Below are 21,548 nucleotides of genomic sequence, written 5' to 3'. Positions count from 1 at the left end.
TAATATATATTTTTCCAACACAGGCTCAATGGATAGAATGGTTTTATGGTGTCGATAAGACAATTTAGCATCTTTTCTGTCAGTCCGTATTTGAGAGTGTCATCAGAAATGCTTCCACATGGTCTGACAATCATTCTGTGAATTTGAAATCAAAACTTTTTAATATTGTCAGAATTGCTATGAAACTTATAGGACTAAAAACTTTTACCAGCACTCAGACTCAACACGAGCAATGCACTTTGAATGAAGTGAAAATAATTCTGAGCAATCCATCCCATGGACTCTTCCCATGTTATGATCTCTTACCCTCCAGTAGAAGATACAGAATCTCTCGAAGTGGAATAGGCTCAAATCCTCTTTCATTCCAGTGTCAATCAGACTGTTGATCTCTAATCAGTAATGCATATGTCTATGTATGTGTTTTATGTGCTTGTTTTTAATTCTTTACTGTATCCGGCTATGACAAAATACTCATGAGTTCACAAAAAATTCCTCCTTAGGAGACAATAAAGTAAACGAAACATGTGCTACAGCCTTGTGAAACCCCAAAAACATAATTAAACATATTAAAGTCAAATTTATACTGTGATTTATTTTTTGTTTCTTGTTCAAATATTTCCCAAATTATATTTAACGGAGGAATGAAATTGTCACAGTATATCCTATATCCTTATTTGTTTTATTTCGGCTAGAATGAAAGCAGTTTATTTATTTATTTATTTATTTTTAAGAAATGAGTTATTAAAACTATTATGTTTAGAAATGTGTTGAAAACAATCTTTTTGTTAAACATGTATACATGTAATTGCTGTTTCTAGGTAAAATGAACACTAGAGGGCAGTATAAAGTTAACAACTTTTGTTCCTTTTCACACTAATGATATTTTCGGGTCATTTTCTATAAGCATAAATAATTATTTTCATGCAGTTCTTTACACAATGCCAAATATATCGTACACTGTCTATGATTTGTAATCAAACACAGGGGCGCCGCTGGCTGGTACGGGCTCTATAAAAGCATTTGCATAGGACTAAAATGAACACTGGGGCAGGGGGGATCACGGACAACAGTGAAGAGAGGGTGGTGGTGTCCCAGTAGAAAGTGAAGTTGGGGGGGGGGGGTGGGTAGGGGTTGTGGTGTTGCGGACAAAAGTGAATAATGAGGGGAATAGGGGTGTCGGGGACAAAAGTGAAAAACGGGTGGTGGTGGGGTTCTGATGGGCCCTTAATAGTATCTCTGGGGGCCCCAAAATGTCGTGGGCCCTTACTTTTCCTAACTTTCCTAACTTTCCCCCCTTAATGGCGCCTCTGATCAAACATATTTGAACTTTTCTAGTGTGTTCATTTTACACACAATTATAATTGTTTAATAATTACAACTGTAATGTTTATGACAGATTTATGACAAGTTTTGGTGTCTCAGTAATATAAAGTTGTCATGACAAAGACAAAAACAGGTTGTGATGTATTTGTTTATGTAAAGTTGTCATAACAATGTCATCTTTGCATTGAAAATGACAAAACTGAGCAAATGACACTTAATAACTGTTGTTAAGCGGGCATAAAATGTTGTTCACATTCATGACATTTGCCATGACATGATTATAAAGATTTACACCCATTTAACCGGCAGCTAGCTCTCTGCAACTCTCACACGGTCACCCACTGAAGCTAAGCAGGGCTGCGCCTGGTCAATACCTGGATGGGAGACCACATGGGAAAGCTAGGTTGCTGCCAGAAGTGGTGTTAGTGAGACCAGCAGTGGGCGCTCAACCTGCTGTCTGTGTGAATCCTAATGCCCCAGTAAAGTAAAAGGGACTCTATACTGCTGAGTGTGTTAAATCAAGGTCCTGACTCTCTGTGGTCGTTAAAAATCCCATGTCCTTTGGAAAGAGTAGGGGTTTAACCCCAGCATCCAGGCCAAATTTACCCACTGGCCTCCATCCATCATGGCCTAACAACCCCTATATCATAATTGGCTTCATCACTCTGTCTCCTCTACACCAATCAGTTGGTGTTTGGTCTGGCACAATATGGCTGCCATCGCATCATCCAGGTGGATGTTGCATACTGATGGTGGATGAGGAGATTTCCCCCCAAAAATGTATGAAGTGCTTTGAGTGTCCAGATAGTGCTATATAAATGTAAGGAATTATTATTATTAAGTAAAGTGTTACCTAATCGTTTAATCATCGTACATTATTTTGCTTGTTTTCAGGAAATCTCACTTCATTTTGGCTTATTATTTCTGAAAACGTATTATTTTGCTTGTCTAGAAAATGTCTCTTTATATTGACATTTGGACTAAAACCTCTCCCAATGCTTTCCCATTTTTCCTCTCCCGTCTGTCCTCAATCTGCAATTTTTACGTCCAGCTGAAGTTTTGTGTTTGGCTAGAAGAGTCTGCTTTAAGGAGAGGCTTTGATGCATCTTTAATTGGCATCGTGACTTCAGCGCAATACTAAACAGCTGAAAAGAAAGGAGAACAGGCTCCACTAAACACCTCCAGTCTTTGATCAGCAGCGTTGAGAAAGAGACGGAGAAAAGCGTGTCTGTGTTTAATATGCACAGCCTCGTGAGAGAACAGAGCACTTAAGTCTCATGGTACACTGTGTTGCTTTGCGAAGTTTTCCTGCATGTGTAACTTTATATTTCATGTTAATGTTGAATGTAAATTTTATTGTACATTTTGCAGACAAATGACTCTTAGGCTGCTTCACAATGCAAAGTGAGCTGTCAAATGCGGGAGGTCAAAGTAAATATTAAATGAGCTGTTTGCTTTTCTGTTTATTTTCCTTGAGGTTTGGTATTTTTTTGCAAATCTGCCGACATTTTGGGATGTGTCTAAACAGCCTGTGAACACCTGATTTTTGAATGCGTATTTTAATTGTATTTGATTACAAAAAATGCTTTTTAAAATCATTTTATTTTATAAATAGAACATATTTAGTTGACACTTATTAGTCCAAGATACTACTACTACTACTAATAATAATAATAATAATAATAATAATAATAATAATAATAATAATAATAATAATAATAATAATAATATATAATTATATAATAATAATAAGAAGTGCATTGGCTCGAGGCCGCAGGCTGAGTGCCTTAGTTTCCCACCAGTGATGATATACAGCCATATCGCATTACTATAAGTGTAATATTGTGTTTATACAACAGTTTGGCATAATCATGTGTATTGAATAAAGTAAATCAAACCCGGAGAGTCCCAAAAACCCTTTTGTATTAGGAACTACTTTCCTCCACCATTCATTCACATCTGCAGCTGACGTCAGAACAGCAGAAGCTGTTGCTCATTCACCAACATCACTTTAGAGCTAGTATTTGAATGATTCTCTAGTGTAATGTCTAAAGTGATGACAAAACAGGTGATTTTGCTGACATTTTAAGATTATGAGGCTGAACGGCATGAAACGCCATCAGTCTACAAAGATTTCCCAGTATTTCTCTGTTGCATTTGGGAGATCACAATAATTAACCCAGAAAAAAGCCAAAGCAAAGCAAACACTACCAGATTACTATGGTATAAATACAGCACTACAACATACAAAAGAGAGAGATCGACTTAGAATATCACTTACCAGTTTTATAATGATTTGATCAGCTGTAGTTTGAGTGTTTCTCTCTAAGGACTTATTATGTGATCTCTGTTGCCATCTTGTAGCAAAACATTAACCGTAAATTTATTTGATCTGCTGATGGCTGCCAATCTGCATTGTTAAATATTTAAAATAGACACTATCCTTATAAATAAACTGCATGGTTGCAACTACATTCTCTCCTATAAAAGCTTCAAAAGTACATTATGTTGTCCAACAGCTGCAGTATTTGTCGAAGTTTAGTGTAGCTTATTCCTCTGCTTGTTACGTGGACAGAGTAATACACAAGGGTTCGGCTATTAGCCATTCAGATTAGACAATGAGACAACTGTTGTATAAATATATATATATATATATATATATATATATATATATATATATATATATATATATATATATATATATATATATATATATATATATATATATATATATATATATATATATATTATATATATATTATTATTATGTTTAAATAATGTTTTATTTTAACTGTTATTTTTGTTTTTTATAAATAGAAATCATCATGGTTTAAATGGTGATTTATTATATTATTATAGTTAAAAATTACATAATTTGTTTAAAAGTCAAATCTTTTATAACATTATCAATATCATTAATGCTACTTTTGATTTATTTGCATTTCTATTCTATTGGTAGCATAGGAAAATATGTTTGGTGACTTATAAAAGTATATATAAAAGTCCCCAAACATATTTAGAAATTGAAAGATAATCCAATTAAATTTATGCAAAATATTGAAAAAAAAATTACAACCTACAAAATTCCAACAAAATTCTCTTGATTTTTTGTCTCTTAAAATTTGTATTTGATCTTTTTTTATAACATATAAATTTGGGTGACCTAGTTTTTGGACCGTCATCTTAAGTTATTTTTGTCAGAATTATTAGCCCAACTGAATTATTAGCCCTGTTTATTTTTTCCCCCAATTTCTGTTTAACAGGAGAAAGACTTGCTCAACACATTTGTAAACATGATAGTTTTAATAACTCATTTCTAATAACTGATTTATTTTATCTTTGCCATGATGACAGTAAATAATAATTGACTAGATATGTTTCAAGACACTTCTATACAGCTCAAAGTGACATTTAAAGGCTTAACTAGGTTAATTAGGTTAACTAGCCAGGTTAGGGTTATTAGGCAAGTTATTGTTTAACGATGGTTTGTTCTGTAGACTATTGAAAAATATATAGCCTAAGGGGGCTTATAAATCTTACCTTAAAAGGGTTCATAAAAAATTGAAAACTCCTTTTATTCTAGCCGAAATAAAACAAACAAGACTTTCTCCAGAAGAAAAAATATTATCAGAGATACTATGAAAATTTCCTTGCTCTGTTAAACGTCATTTGGGTAATATTTAAAAAAGAAAAAAAATTCAATAGGGGCTAATAATTCTGACTTCAACTGTATGCACAAATATAATATTTTGTATCTTCCTATTAAAAATATTAATTTAAAAGAGAGATTTGTGTGGGGTGTTTATATATGCTGAGCACTGTAAAAACAGTATATAAAGCACAGTCTCCTCAGTCCGTTCCACAGATTGCAACTGTTTCTAAACAAGACAAAAAGCAGCAAGCATTGCACAAACAGCCTTAAATCCTTGTTGCAAACAGTTTGTGGATGAAAAAACAAAACCTGCATACTTTACAAAATATAAAAACAACAACAATACAGCAGACAAGACAACAATCAGCCAAACAAACCATAAAAAACCAAAACAAAGGAGAAATGAGGGAAGAGAGCAAATCCCGGACCACGACAGCAGGGACAGAGATGCTATCCGAGCTTCTCCTCCCACAGATGACACACATAAATGAAGCTTCCGGCACAATCTAAGCTCATACATTTTTATTTCTGCACCAACACGAAAATCAGAAACTCCAGCAGTCTCTCAGATAGCATCTCTGTTAGCTTATCGTCTTCATCTGATGCTGGTTAGATGTGAACAGGACGTCTGTAACAATATATGTAGCATGTTGGAGAATCATTACTGGAACCAGAACAAGGGAAGCATTTGGAAGTAAAGTAGTTTCATTTGCCGCCTTGTCGATTTTGATAATCTATTCAAAGCCAAGTCAATGTGAGTGAAAGTTCCTGGTATTACTGTTGGTTTTTATGCCACACATGCTTAGTTTACAGACCTTACAGGCTGTTCACGTTTGTAAGGAGGCTGTGATTACATGACAATGTTAAGTTTTTTTATTATTAGGTTTTGTTTCTAAATTAAGCCTGCTGTGATAATTTATTTTAAGAACTGTCAGGTTTGATTTAATATTAATTAAATAATAATAACAATTATAATAATAATAATAATAATAATAATGATAATAAAAATAACAATGATGATAATAATAATAATAATGATAATAATAATGATAATAAAAATAACAATAATAATAACAATAATGATAATAATAATTATTATTATTATAATAATAACGATAATAATAATAATAACAATAATAATAATCATAATAATGATAATAATAATAATAACAACAACAACAATAATAATAATAATAATGATAATAATAATAATAATAATAATAATAATAATAATAATAACAACAATAACAATAATGATAATAATAATAATAATATTAATAATAATAATATTAATAATAATAGGGGCGTCATGGTGGCATAGAGGGTAGCACGATCACCTCACAGAAAGAAAGTTACTGGTTTGAGGCCCAGCTGGGTCAGTTGGCGTTTCTGTGTAGAGTTTGCATGTTCCCTCCGTGTTGGTGTGGGTTTTTCGCCCACAGTCCAAACACATGCGCTATAGGGGAATTGGGTGAGCTAAATTGGCCGTATTGTATTTGTCTGGATGCAAAACTGTATGAGTGTGTTTCCCAGTACTGGGTTGCGGCTGCAAGGGCATCCACTGCATAAAACATATGCTGGATAAGTTGGTGGTTCATTCCGCTGTGGCAACCCCTGAGAAATAAAGGGACTAAGCCAAAATAAAATAAAATGTAATTAATTAATAATGATAATAGTGACGCGGTGGCGCAGTAGGTAGTGCTGTCACCTCAGAGCAAGAAGGTCGCTGGTTCGAGCCTCGGCTGGATCAGTTGGCATTTTTGTGTGGAGTTTGTATGACCTCCCTGCGTTTGCGTGGGGTTCCACTGGGTGCTCCGGTTTCCCCCACAATCCAAAGACATGTACAGGTAAATTGGTTAGGTTAAATTGTCCGTAGTGTATGAGTATGAATGAGTGTGTATGGATGTTTCCCAGAGATGGAATGCAGCTGGAAGGGCATCCACTGCATAAAACATATGCTGGATAAGTTGGCGGTTCATTCTGCTGTGGTGACCCCATATTAATGAAGGGACTAAGCTGAAAAGAAAATGAATGAATGAATGAATGAATGAATGAATGAATGAATGAATGAATGAATAATAATAATAATAATAATAATAATAATGATAATAATAATAATAATAATAATAATACATATATTTATTCATTTGTGTATTTTTTATGTATTTTATTTTATATTTATTGTTTGTTACAAAAAATAATGCTCATTTAAATAATGGATAAAAAAAGGTTAATTTAGGAGAGGCTCATTGGTTTAAGATCAAAGTAATTCATGGGATTTTTGAAGATAATTTGTTTACAAAAAATAATAGAAAAAAATACTCATTTATTCATTTAAAACTATATGATATTTATTTATTTGTTTATATTTAAAATACAATTATACACATTTATTTATTTATTTATTTAATTATTTAATTATTTATACATTTAAAAATACAACCAAGCAACATTTATTTATTTATTTATTTATTTATACAACTATACAAAATTTATTTATTTATTTATATATTCACTCATAAAAAATACAACCATATATTTATTTATTTATTTATTTATTTATTTTTACATTTAAATATACAAACCACAATATTTATTTATTTATTTGTTTGTTTGTGCATTCATTCATTCCTTCATTTATATATTTGTTTATTTAATTTTTTTTAGTTTATTTATGTATTTTAAATAATCAACATGCAGTCAAGTAAACAAATAAACTCAACTTCTATAGCACCTGGAATATCCCATCAACAAACTCTTGTCATTTCCATCTGTTTTTAACTAGAAGTGCTCTAAACACACAGATGCCTGTCACAAACAATACTTCACATCCACTCAATTTAACTAAGCCTTTTTCTTTGGCTGTTGACTGTGAAGGCATTGGCTCAGTGTAATGAAAGCAGTTTAGGCTTCATTTCATGCTAAATAATGCCTGCTCGTATGCACTGCTTATTCACTGGGCTCAGGCTGTGTCTGCAGTATATAGGCAGCATTGCATAAGTTGGCTTGTTGTCATATGATCAGATGATGAACCCCCCATAATTATTATTATGATTATTATTATGATTATTATTATTATGATGATTATTATTATTACTATTATTATTATTATTATTATTATTATTAATAATAATAATAATAAAAACAAAATAAAATAATAAATTAAATTTAATTTAATTTAATTAATTAAACAAAACAAAATAAAATAAAAGATCAAATAAAATAAAAGATCAAATAAAATAAAATACAAAATAAGATAAATTAAAATGAAATATAAAATAAAATATAAACATAAATAATGATTTAATTAAATTTAATGAAATAAAAATGTTTTAAAAATAAATAAAAATTAAATTATTAAATACGAATAAATAAAATATAATTAAACAAATGCAAATTAGCTGTTATCTTCAGTAGCTGCGCATAATTGTACGTTTTGTTTTATTCTATGCAAAGTTATTAGTTTAGCTTTATATATTTGTGGCTGGTATTTTTTGTGGCTACAAATTGTTTTTAATCAGACATGTATTTATTATTTAATCATATCACAATCATATAGAACTCCTAAAATAAATAAATAAATAAATAAATAAATAATGATATTTTTGTTGTTGTTGTTGTTGTTGTTGTTGTTGTTGTTGTTATTTTAATGTAACCTAATCTATGAAGAAAAATCACTATAATATTATTGAACTCTCATAATCTATAATCCCAAAAATTCCCACATATTCCCTTTTTGAAACACAACAGTTTTAAAATCAACTTTGAAAACATGTCTGCCACATGCAAAAATAAATTAATCTATTTAACCTATCTCTAACTCAAACATGTCATCAAATCAACCACTATCTCTTGCCTTTAATTTCCTTCAACCAAAAGACTCAATTTAATCATTCAAGTGTTTATAACAGTATTCATTATGTGAGGCTTAAGTCTGCCGTTACACAATAGGCTAATTGTAGGAGAACGCAACAAAACATGCTCTCTTTAAGACAACATGCTAAGTAGCATCAACACAACCGTTAGCTGTTATAAAAATTATAACGAGAGACATTAATCATTGATGTGTGGCCTTTCTGTAATCTTCTGATTAAAGAGAAATGTAGCAACAAAGGAAGAGAATCAGAATAAAACAGCAATCCTGTTTGTTTTTCTGTGAGATGACGGCCTGATAATGAGGCAGAGGATCTTTTTTCCTGTTAATATATGCATGGAATTAGCCAGGAAAAGCTTAACGAAACCAAATAAATAAATAAAAGGCTTGCCTCTAAATCTAGTCTATCATGAAGAGCATGAGGAATCAAGACGTTTGACTATAAATGTGCTACGCTAGTGCTTGAGTTAGCATTTAGAGTGATTGTGTTGAAAACAAATCATGCTGTTCTGCTCCAAAAGGACTCCTCAGAATATACTGGGGTTGTCAAATAATTGTAGTAAATCAAAGAAAATATATTTATTTATGATGCGAATTAAAGGGGAGCTATTATATCCCATGTAAAATAAGTCTCTGATGTCCATAGAGTGTGTATGTTTAGTTTAAGGTTAAAATACCACACAGATGACGTTTTATATCTCTTTGAAGCTGACCCTTTTAGGTTTTGATCATATTTGTGCTGTTTTAGTGACTGTAGCTTTAAATTCAAATGAGATTGTACTCTTTTTCAGAAGAGGGCGGAGCTACAAATGCCTGTGTGTTATCATGGTGGCAGATTCCAAACTCGGACGGCTGCTTTTTACTCAGAGCTGTTTATGCTAATGAGGGAGAGATGGTCACTAATGGGTGGGGCTTTCCTCCTTTGTTGACACATACAAAGGGAGAATGTCAATCAAGTGTTTCTGCACACTATTTTGATCAAGTGTGATTATAAAAAAATAAAAGTAATACATTTTTACCATTAGATAAATAGCTGGCTATTTTCACAGACTGTTGCCACTGACTGTGTTTAAACCTCTTATAATATAGATTTTTGCATAATAGGTCCCCTTTAAATATTCACATTTTATTTGTTTTATTTAATCTCACCACCAGAGAAAGTACACAAGAGGCATAGTAAAATGCAAAGTTAGTAAAGTAAATAACTTGATATATATATATATATATATATATATATATATATATATATATATATATATATATATATATATATATATATATATATATATATATATATATATATATATATATATATATATATATATATATATATATATATATATACACACACACATACACACACACACACATATATATATATATATATATATATATATATATATATATATATATATATATATATATATATATATATATACACACATACACACACACACATATATATATATATATATATATATATATATATATATATATATATATATATATATATATATATATATATATATATATATATATATTTCAAATCGTTTTTTACATGTGACAAAACATGCAATTAACTTAAATTAAGAAGAAATTAAAAGACGTGTACATGTAATATGCAAATTCCTTAAATTATTATTAATAATAGTTAAACACATTTTGCTTACATGTGCCAAAACATCCCAGGATTATTAATAATTTATAATATTTTGCTTGCATATATCAAACCCTATGCAATTAAAATCTGATGTGAACTAAAAACTGTTTAATTACTCTGAATTTCGCCAAATTAATTAAGAAAAAACACTTTCTGCTATGCATAGAAATGTTTGACTGATTTTGACTGAATGAAAAGCAGCTTTCCATATTTGAGAAGATGAGTGGTGCACATTGCATTTTCAAATACACAATATTTATTAATTGTTTAAACCACACCATGACCAGCACACAAGTATCATTGTTTAATATACACACACACACACACACACACATATATATATATATATATATATATATATATATATATATATATATAATATGCAAATTCCTTAAATTATAATTATTAATAGTTAAACACATTTTGCTTATTTGTGCCAAAACATCCCAGGATTATTAATAATTTATAATATTTTGCTTGCATATATCAAACCCTATGCAATTAAAATCTGATGTGAACTAAAAACTGTTTAATTACTCAGAATTTCACCAAATTAATTAAGAAAAAACACTTTCTGCTATGCATAGAAATGTTTGACTGATTTTGACTGAATGAAAAGCAGCTTTCCATATTTGAGAAGCATTTTATAGTCAATAAAAAAATATTGTTTTGTTTTCAGAAATAATGAGTCAAAATAAAGTGAGTTTTGACTTAAAATAAGCTAAATAATCTGCCAATGGGGTAAGCAAAATAGTCTTAATTAATAGCGAAAATAAGACTAGAGTGGATTTAAATATGGTAAAATGTGTTAAAGTGCAGTACTTTTGAAGCTCAATGGGATATTCGGCTGACTTGAAAGTTGTATGGCTGTTCAGAAGGTTTATGATTCATATTTTCTGGTTTCTGTTTTTATACAGCTATGTCTTTAGTTTTTTGTTTGCCATTGTTATTGCATTATGGATAGTTTACTGTCATTTGTTTAATGGTCTGTTGTGGCTCATCTCATGTTTGCTTAAAGAAAAAGGCATCTGAAGCTGGATATTTTGCGGTAGAGATCAAACTCAACTTGTCAGATTCATCTGCAAAGGCATATTTCATAATTATGAACAGTTGTTGCATATAATGAATGCAATTTAAAAAAGCGTTACCGTATGATCGCTACAACATTTTGAAGCCCCCAACTGTGCAGGATAAAAGACATGCTGAACCTGCTGCACACCTATGAGCATTACAAAAGCCAATAAAAAATGGCCTCGCTTTCCATGGCAAATTGCTTGAAATGGCAGGAAATTGGGCTATTTTTATTTATTTTTTGCTTTTTTTTTACCGCCCTTCTTTATTTCTATAAGTGTTTACATCATTTTTTTTTCCTCTCTTACTTTCTTCCTCTCCTTTTATGCTTCTTTCTTCAGTAAAGGAGGCCTATGGGCACAGCCTGGTGACCACAGTAACTATCAGATACCAGTGATACTGCTGAGACTCTCTAAATGACACACACATGCACACACATATACAAACACACATACCCACACACACACCCACACGTTTCAGTTGTGACTGAGAACATGATAAAGTTAGATAAAGCAGGTCCTTTGAAGAACTCTATGCGTGTCTAATTGATCTCAGCTTCCAATCTGTATTTTTAATTCCCCCCCTGAAATGAGTGTTTGACATGCCAGATGAGCATGTATGCACACTTTATAATTATGTGTTTGAGTAAAATCTATTTTTATTCCACAAAGCTACTGATGACATTTTTTATTTATTTTACTAAATAAACATCATCATAAGGTGGCATGGTGGCTCAGTGGTTAGCACTGTCGCCTCACAGCAAGAAGGTCGCTGGTTCGAGTCTCAGCTGGGCATTTCTGTATGGCGTTTGCATGTTCTCCCTGTGTTGGTGTCGGTTTCCTATGGGTGCTCCAGTTTCCACCACAGTCCAAACACGTGCTATAGGGGAATTGAATAAGTGTGTGTGTGTGTGTGTGTGCGTGCGTGCGTGCGTGCGTGTGCGTGTGTGTGTGTGTGCGTGAATGAGTGTGTATGCGTGTTTCCAGTGTTGGGGAGGTTACTCTGCAAATGTAATTGATTACAGATTACAAATTACCTTATTTAAAATGTAATGTACCTTTTCAATTACTTTATAAAAGTAAAGTAACTGATTACATTTGATTACTTTTCAATTTGTAATGGATATTTTCAGAATTTTCAAGCATTTATACCAAGCAGGCGGGACCTTACAGTAGCTCTGTTTACTGCTAGAATTTCAAAACCTTTCATCACTTGAATTAAGATTATAATAATTTTATTTAAAGTACAGCCACCACAAAACCAGACCTTAAAACTAGGCCCACACAGCATCAGTGCGTGCAAAATTCCGCAGATTTTTAGCCCATCGTGGATTCTGTTTATTTAATTCAATTCAATTCAATTCACCTTTATTTGTATAGCGCTTATACAATGTAGATTGTGTCAAAGCAGCTTCACATAAAAGGTCACAGTAAATAGGAACAGTGTAGTTCAGTTTGTAGTGTTTAAGTTCAGTTCAGTTTAGCTCAGTTCAGTGTGGTTTAATAATCACTACTGAGAGTCCAAACACTGAAGAGCAAATCCAACGATGCGCGGCTCTACAGATCCTGAACCATGCAAGCCAGTGGCGACAGCGGAGAGGGAAAAAAAACTTCACTAAAGGCGGAAGTGAAGAAAAAAAAACCTTGAGAGAAACCAGGCTCAGTTGGGCACGACCATTTTAATTTCTCCGCTGGCCAAACGTCTTGTGCAGAGCTGCAGTCTCAGTGGCGGAGGCTGGAAGCTGGCCTCAGCGAAGACTCGTCTGTCTCTGGAGCGTCATAGGAAACAGTCTCATGTTCTCCACTCTTCCATGACCATCGCAGTAGTTGTTCAGGATTCGGCCAGGTCCAGGATATGGAAACCTTGGGATCATCTCGTCGTTGGTCTTGGATCGAATCAGTGACTCTGCATAGTCTGAGGGCCTCGGGAAGAGTATCCCCAGGTGGAAATGGAGAATAAAGAAAATAATTAGCGTAGCTGATGTTCACAGTGTATATCAGCAAGATGCATAACCTGTGTGGAAGCCCCCTAAGTGGTGCACTAAGTGTATGCTTTACTGAACAGATAGGTCTTTAATCTAGTTTTGAATTGGGAGAGTGTGTCTGAGCCTCGGACGTTATCAGGAAGGCTATTCCAGAGTTTAGGAGCTATAAATGAGAAGGCTCGACCTCCTTTACTCGACTTTGCTATTCGAGGTACTACCAGAAGTCCTGAGTTTTGAGATCTTAAAGAGCGAGTTGGATTGTAGCGAGACAGAAGATTGGTTAGATAAGCAGGAGCTAGATTATTTAGAGCTTTATATGTAAGAAGCAATATTTTAAATTCAATACGAAACTTAACAGGCAGCCAGTGTAAGGAGGATAAAATTGGGGTGATGTGATCAAATTTTCTAGACCTGGTTAGAACTCTGGCAGCTGCATTTTGTACTAATTGAAGTTTGTTAATAGAGGATGCTGGGCAGCCAGCAAACAGAGCATTACAGTAGTCCAGCCTAGAAGTCATAAAAGCATGGACTAGCTTTTCTGCATCTGAGATGGATAGCATACTTCGTAACTTAGCTATATTTCTCAGATGAAAGAAAGCAGTTTTTGTGACATGGGAAATATGATTTTTAAAAGTTAAATTGCTGTCTAATATGACACCCAGATCTTTTATAGTAGAACTAACGCTAACTTTGTATCCCTCTAATTGTAGATCGAGTTGTGAGATCTGCTGTGTACAGGATTTAGGCCCAATAAGTAATAATTCTGTTTTGTCTGAGTTTAAGAGAAGATAATTGTTGGTCATCCAGTCTTTAACATCTTTAATACACTCAGTTAGCTTGGACAGATTAGACGTCTCGTCAGGTTTAGTTGAAATATATAATTGAGTATCATCTGCATAGCAGTGAAAGCTGATCCCATGTCTTCTAATAATGTCTCCCAGGGGTAGCATGTATATTGTAAACAGTAAAGGGCCTAAAACTGATCCTTGAGGCACCCCGTATTTTACTGGGCTGATTTGTGAAGGCTGTCCATTTATATTTACAAACTGGTAACGGTCAGATAAGTATGACTTAAACCATTGTAGGGCATGTCCTTGGACACCTGTAGACTTTAAGCGATTAATAAGGATACCATGGTCAATGGTGTCAAATGCCGCACTAAGATCGAGTAGAACTAATAGCGAGATGCACCCTTGGTCAGCAGCTAAGAGTAAATCGTTGGTTATTTTCACTAATGCAGTTTCTGTACTGTGATGAGCTCTGAAACCTGACTGAAACACTTCAAAAACATTGTTGGTCTGCAGAAAGGAGCATAATTGAGCAGAAACAACTTTTTCTAGTATTTTAGATATAAATGGAAGGTTTGAAATAGGCCTATAATTAGCTAAGTTGCTGGGTTCCAGTTGTGGTTTCTTAATAATAGGTTTAATAACAGCTAACTTGTAGGGATTTGGAACATGGCCTAAAGATAAAGAAGAGTTGATAATGTTAAGAAGAGGTTCTCCTATAACAGGTAGCAATTCTTTCAGTAACTTTGTTGGAATTGGGTCCAATATACACGTAGCTGATTTAGAGCTATTTATAATTTTGTCTAGCTCTTCCTGTTGTATGATTTTAAAGCACTGTAGGTTATTTAGATTCAGAGGCGTGTTTACTGGATCTGAAGTATAAGGCGGTGCAGAAAGTTTAATATCTCCTATTTTCTGTCTAAAGCCTTCTATTTTATCACTGAAAAAATTCATGAAGTCATCACTACTAATTTGCGGTGGAACGTTTTGTTCCAAAGATGACCGATTATTTGTTAATTTAGCGATGGTGTTAAATAAGAATCTAGGATTGTTTTGATTATTTTCTATCAGTTTGCGGAGGTGCTCAGCCCTGGCAGATTTTAAAGCCCTCCTATAGCTGGACATACTGTCTTTGTATGCAATTCTAAAGACTTCTAAATTAGTTTTTTTCCATTTACGTTCCAGGGCACGGGCTGCTGTTTTGAGAGCGCGGGTATGACTATTATACCACGGTGTAGTTTTATTCTCTCTAGTCTTTTTTAGTTTGATGGGTGCCACAGTATTTAAAGTGCTAGTAAAGATGGCATCCATACTGCTGGTTACTACATCAAGGTCATTTGCGTTTGCGGGTGCATTTCGAAGTAGAGAAAGATCAGGTAAGTTATTTATAAATTCATCTTTAGTGGATGGAACAATAGTTCTACTAGGACGATATATCGGAGCGGATCTGCTAATTTCAGGTAAACACAGCTTATATAGTAAGAGGTAGTGGTCTGTAATATCATCACTTTGTGGTATAATGTCTACATCAGTGACCTCAATTCCATAAGACAGAATTAGATCTAGTGTATGCTTTAGGCGATGAGTTGGACCAATAACATTTTGCTTTATTCCTAGTGAGACCAGCAAGTCCGTAAACGCGAGCCCTAACGTGTCGTTAGCGTCATCTATGTGGATGTTAAAGTCTCCTACAATTAGTATTTTATCAGTTTTAACTAGTAAGTCAGAGATAAAATCAGAAAACTCTTTTAGAAAATTGACATAGGGTCCTGGAGGTCTATATATGGTGATTAGAGCGAGAGATAACATAGGTTTTTGCATAGTGTTTGGAAGGACAACATTAAGCGCTAGTACTTCAAAGGAGCTAAACATAAGTCCGTTTCTCTGATTAACATTAAGAATATCACTAAAGATTGACGCAACTCCACCACCACGACCAGTTTGACGAGCCTCATGTTTATATAAGAATCCTGGAGGAGTTGCCTCATTTAAACTAATATAGTCATTTTGTTTCAGCCAGGTTTCAGTGAGACAGAGTGCATTAAGATTGTTATCTGTTATTATTTCATTTATGATAAGTGCTTTAGGTGCTAGTGACCTGATGTTTAGGAGACCAAGCTTCATGAAATTTGTATTTTCACTTTTTCGTGTTTTTTCTGGTTTAATTCTTAATAGATTATTTTTGGAGCACACAGTACGTTTGTTTCTTGATCTAATAATACGAGGAACAGACACAGTCTCTATGTGGTTAGTTAGGTATGCATTACTGTTATTTTTGTGGGACGAATAGGAGTCTGTGTGGCTAATTTGTGAGTTTTGTGAATTTTTACTTACTAGTCAGATAGAGCGAAGTATTCTGGTGATGTTGTCCGACAGGAGTTCAGCTCCAGCTCGACTGGGGTGCAGCCCGTCAGCGCGGAAAAGCCTAGGACGCTCCCAGAAAAGATTCCAGTTATTGGCAAAGAGCAATTTCTGTTCTTCACACCATGTTAATAGCCATTCATTCAGAGCAAAAAGTCTACTGAACCTTTCATTTCCTCGGCGGTAGGTAGGAAGCGGTCCAGAAACGATGATCTGCGTGGCGGGCGAAGTGCGTCGAACCGTCTCGATCAGGCTCCTGAAGTCCTTCTTCAGGATCTCCGTCTGCCGGAGCCCGGTGTCGTTCGTCCCCACGTGGAGGACGGCGGCACCGAGGCTCTCGGCAGCGCTCAGGATAGTAGGTATCTGTGCAGAAATATTCTTAACTCGGGCACCAGGGAAGCAGAAAGTGCGTACTTTGTTACCTTTGGAGGAAGTGGAGCGGACGTGGCGGACGATTGAGTCGCCAATGATGGCAACATCGCGACCCGTCTCGCAGAGAGGGGCGAAGCGGTTCTCCGTGGGGATCTCGAACACCGGAGGAGGAGACGTTCTGCCCCGGGACCTGGCAAGCACCTTACGCGGTTGCACCCAGGGGCCGTGGTAGCCGGGAGTCGGCGTGAACGACGCCTGGGTGCACCGCGTCCTCGGTGCGCTGGGCCTGGACAGAGAAACACGCGGGGTTGAAGAAACTGGGAGATTGTCGTTGTATCGGACACTTACCTCAGACGAGCGAGTACGGGTTAAGAGCAGAGCCCTGATGCCCTCTCGCTTCGTCTCCAGCGAGCGAATCTGGGACTCCACCGCTTCCAGCTCCAGCTCCAGCGCCTCCATCGATGCCTCTCCTGCACTCAAGGACAGACACGCAAGCGACATTGTACAAGGTGAAGAGCAAAGCCAGAAAGTGAGAAAATAAATGTGTGAAAGGGGTTGGTAGCTTTAGCTGACCAGCGGTGCTAGCAGGCTAAAGCTACAAACACCAAGCGGATGCTCGAGAAACAGAACGTTTAAAAGTAGATTTGTTTGTATGAGTGTGTTAGGGGATTGTTCACCCCAAGTAGGAGAGATAAATATTTAGTGAATGAGGAAGTATTTTAAGATAAAAATGTAAATTGCGAATCTAAACTCTTGTGTAAATGTGTGTAAATTTATATTTATTCAGTTTTTTTATTTATTTCAGTGATATTATTGACTAATATGAAATTATAGGTTTATTTACAATACAGTTTGTAAAATAATATTTTCTGTCTTTTAGCAGATATGTTATATGAAAGACTTGCTTTGTTTACCAATTAAAGTGGATCTAATTGGATTTGCATTGTAAACATTAAATAAAAGTTAAAAAATGTATTACTTTTTATTTTATACATTAAGGTTTTAGTTACGATACTCCTAAAATCATTCACCGTAAATCCGCAGATTTTCAACAAAGTTCTGCGCAGAAGTAGCAAAAAATATCCGCAGATTCTGTTTGGCCCCATTTATAACAAAAAAAAATTGTTTACTGTTGTTACAAAATCAAAATTTGCATATTGTATATATTCTTACAAATCTTCATTAATAAATTAAACTACATCATGTAGTATCATTAGTAACTATCATGAACTAATAGTAATTACCAATAGTATATATATATTTATATATATATATATATAGAGAGAGAGAGAGAGAGAGAGAGAGAGAGAGAGAGAGAGTGAGAGAGAGAGAGAGAGAGAGAGAGAGAGAGACCTCCTCTCCCTCAGTCATCTTTCCATCAAGCATATTTCTCGTGTTATCCTAATTGGTTGGCGACGTCACCGACCAGAGTGAGAGGTGGCAGTAACGCACCAAAAAATTTGTTGTCAACCATTGAAAAACAGGTGGAAGAAGAAATCGTCATTCTCGCCATCATATGGCTTTACTTTAATCGGCTAGACACCGGCCTCACAGCTTTGTGAATGTCGGTGCCGACACTTATTGATCCGCAATCGGTAACTGTAGCTTGTGTTGATGCTACTGCGCTCACTAATAAAATAGCTTCGCTACTGAAAAGCTATTTGATTTATAAAGTAGCGACGCTACTGCCACGCTACTGAGAAATGTAGTTAAGCTAGTAGCGTCACTACTACTGCCCAACACTGTTAATGTGATTAAATTGCTTTGGCCAGAAGAGTGTCTTGGTGCCCTGAATTTCACAAATTGATAACTTTGTCATAACATATGATTCGAAATGAAAGGGTCTGTTTTTATATCTGTACACTCACGATAACTACAAAAACATTTGCTTTTATAAAATAAAGAAAGGCTAGCTTACATACCTGCAGATGCTTCCTCAGGTTCGACATTGAAGCCTTTGGTGTTGAAAGTATTTTAACAGCTGGCAAACAAATTTTGCACAGAACTGTTTTTCAGGGTGAAATATTTTTTACATTTCCAGCAATGATTCGCCATGGTGGCAGCTCTCAGACTGGTTGTAGTAGCCTAATGCTTTCAGCGGCAAGTGCGTCGCAAATTCAAACCGGAAAACCAATCAAAAGCATCAGAATAGCAGCGCTTTATTAAATGGCCTTCGCAGAAGGCATGGTGCATATCAAAAACAGCCAAAGCAACAGATCAATATTATTCAACATATCCCAGATTTTTAAAGAACTTTTTTAGATGTAACCCCATTTGTAATCTTTAACATTTTCATAAGTAACTGTAATTTAATTACACCTTTTTTTCTCAATAACTGTAACGAATTACTGTTACTTTTATTTTGTAATTAAATTACATTACGCTGTTACATGCAACTAGTTACTCCCTAACACTGAGTGTTTCCTAGTTCTGGGTTGCGGCTGGAAGGGCATCCGCTGTATGCTGTAGTAGTTGGTGGTTCATTCTGCTGTGGTGACCCCTGATAAATAAGGTACTAAGCCGAAGGAAAATGAGGAAATAAATGAAAGAATATCCTTGCTCTGTTAAACAATAAATATTTGAAAAACAATCACAGGAGGGCTAATAATTTGGACTTGAACTGTATAGAAAATCTCCAATAAACAATATGGCACTGACAATGCCTTCATCCTACTTGAAATGTTCCGAACTGTTATTTTATGCACCTGCTTAGTAAACAGGCTTGCTGAAAGAGCCAACTTGTAAATTAGAAGTGGGTTTCCGCCTACTTCATGTGAATCAACAGTAAGTATCCTTTTTTCCTGATGCTGTTACTTAGCCCACTTTGCATTAGCATCTTCTTACCATCAGCGGAGTGGGTGCACGCACAGGCTAAAGGGTTTCAGTCTTGGCTCATGCATTTGTGTGTGTGTGACTGAACTAGGCTTGAAGAGGCTCTCAAAAAATCCAGAGGGTTTTATCCATCTGTGCCTTTTCTGAGAAAGGACACAGAATAGTCCATTTCCCTATCCGCGTCTCAACATGATATCCGAGACTGAAGGAAGAACCTGCTCAAAGCACAAAATATTGATTCTCTTTCAGGCTGAAATGCACTATTTTGTAATAAGAAAATAGTAGGACATTCAACCCATTTAAAAATCAATATATCATTACGTACTCACTCATACACTGATTATTTGAGGAAAAAAATGTATATGAATTGCACATTCATGTGAAATAAACCTCACATGAAGATAATAGCATTAGAAAGGCGTTGCATAAGGCAGCCTCAGAAGCGAATATACTGAGTCTCTCTTATAATGCAGATATGGGAATACACTGTATTTCTGTAGAAGAATAATTACAGCATATACTTTTTCATTCATTCATTCATTCATTCATTCATTCATTCATTCGTTCATTCGTTCATTCATTCATTCATTCATTCATTCAATCATTCATTCATTGAATTTCTGTTTTTTCTGTGTTTCCCAGTGATGGGTTGCAACTGGAAGGGTATTTGCTGTATAAAACATATGCCGGATAAGTTGGCGGTTCATTCCATGGTGGCGACTCTTGGTGAATAAAGAGACTAAACCAAAGGAAAATGAATGAATGAATGACTTAAAGCAGCGATGTCTCACTGCAATTTGTAACTTTTGGATTTAGTAGCTATATCCATATACATTTGTATCATTTCATTCATGCAATTTAGTGCAATTTTGCTCATCCCCCCAATGAGGGTTGAGTTTAGGGGTGGGGTTTGGTGGGGTTTCATACGACTGAACTAGTATGTATTTGTATAAATTTGCCACTAAACTGTTTATTTATGCTTTTGAATTGAATTATGAGACCTTAATCTTTCTTTCAACAACTTTTAACCTTGAAAACTAGAAAAAAAATATACTTTTATTGTCTTTTTTTTGGTTTAAAACAATATATTAGCTGTGTCTCATTTCAGAGGCTGCGATCCTTCGAAGCATGCAGACTTTCAAAGGTGAGTCCTTCGAAGTCCACACAGGCCAAACAAAGTGTTTTGAAATGAGACTATCTAGCCATGAGAATCTAGCCAAAGGACAGATCTTTTCACCCAACAATCGTCACAGCTGCCGTAATAAATTTTTAATGACTTTAAGTGATTTTAAAACTTATTTTAAGTAAAGGCAAAAGCTGGAAATATATTTCCTTTCATCCATACATGTACACATAAAAATGTAAAGTATCTATAAAATAACTCTTTAGTAAGACATCATCATTCATTCTTTTTCTTTTCGGCTTAGTCCCTTTATTAATCTGGGGTTGCCACAGCGGAATGAACTGCCAAATTAGCTAGCATATGATACGCAGTGGATGCTCTTCCAGCCGCAACCCATCACTGGAAAACATCTATATACACTCATTCACACACATACACTACAGATAATTTAGCTTACCCAATTCACATATACCACGTCTTTGGATGCTACAATAACCTTGTAATAAAC

The 21,548-nt window shown here is 34.6% G+C and overlaps 2 protein-coding genes across 3 annotated transcripts in view; one reads left to right on the top strand and one right to left on the bottom strand.

The window, feature by feature from the left end:
* Positions 1-21,548, top strand: part of csmd3b (CUB and Sushi multiple domains 3b) — a 1,051,207-nt gene that overhangs the window by 84,565 nt on the left and 945,094 nt on the right. The gene's annotated exons all lie outside the window — the stretch shown is intronic.
* Positions 12,931-17,831, bottom strand: LOC130246493 (uncharacterized). 2 transcript variants are annotated; one of them, XM_056479474.1, is made up of 3 exons: positions 16,880-17,831; positions 16,687-16,777; positions 12,931-13,502 (listed from the first exon to the last, which is right to left on the bottom strand). In XM_056479474.1, the coding sequence occupies exons 1-2, from the start codon at positions 17,584-17,586 to the stop codon at positions 16,690-16,692; spliced, it is 795 nt and encodes a 264-aa protein (XP_056335449.1). In that variant the 5' UTR covers positions 17,587-17,831; the 3' UTR covers positions 12,931-13,502; positions 16,687-16,689. The 2 variants fall into 2 exon arrangements, with proteins under 2 accessions (XP_056335449.1, XP_056335450.1); XM_056479475.1 differs by having other exon boundaries at positions 12,931-13,494.

Source organism: Danio aesculapii, chromosome 19 (genome assembly GCF_903798145.1).
Source record: "Danio aesculapii chromosome 19, fDanAes4.1, whole genome shotgun sequence".
In the NCBI taxonomy this organism is placed as follows: domain Eukaryota; kingdom Metazoa; phylum Chordata; class Actinopteri; order Cypriniformes; family Danionidae; genus Danio; species Danio aesculapii.
Note: the sequence above shows the minus strand (reverse complement) of the source record. Positions and strands in the feature narration are given on the sequence as shown.

Bases quoted from the DNA above. Each gene is read 5' to 3' on its own strand.
- LOC130246493 (XM_056479474.1), bottom strand. From the start codon at position 17,586: ATGTCGCTTGCGTGTCTGTCCTTGAGTGCAGGAGAGGCATCGATGGAG. The intron at 16,778-16,879 runs GTTCAGTAGACT...GGAGCGTCCTAG, and splicing joins TACCGCCGAGGAAATGAAAG to GCTTTTCCGCGCTGACGGGC.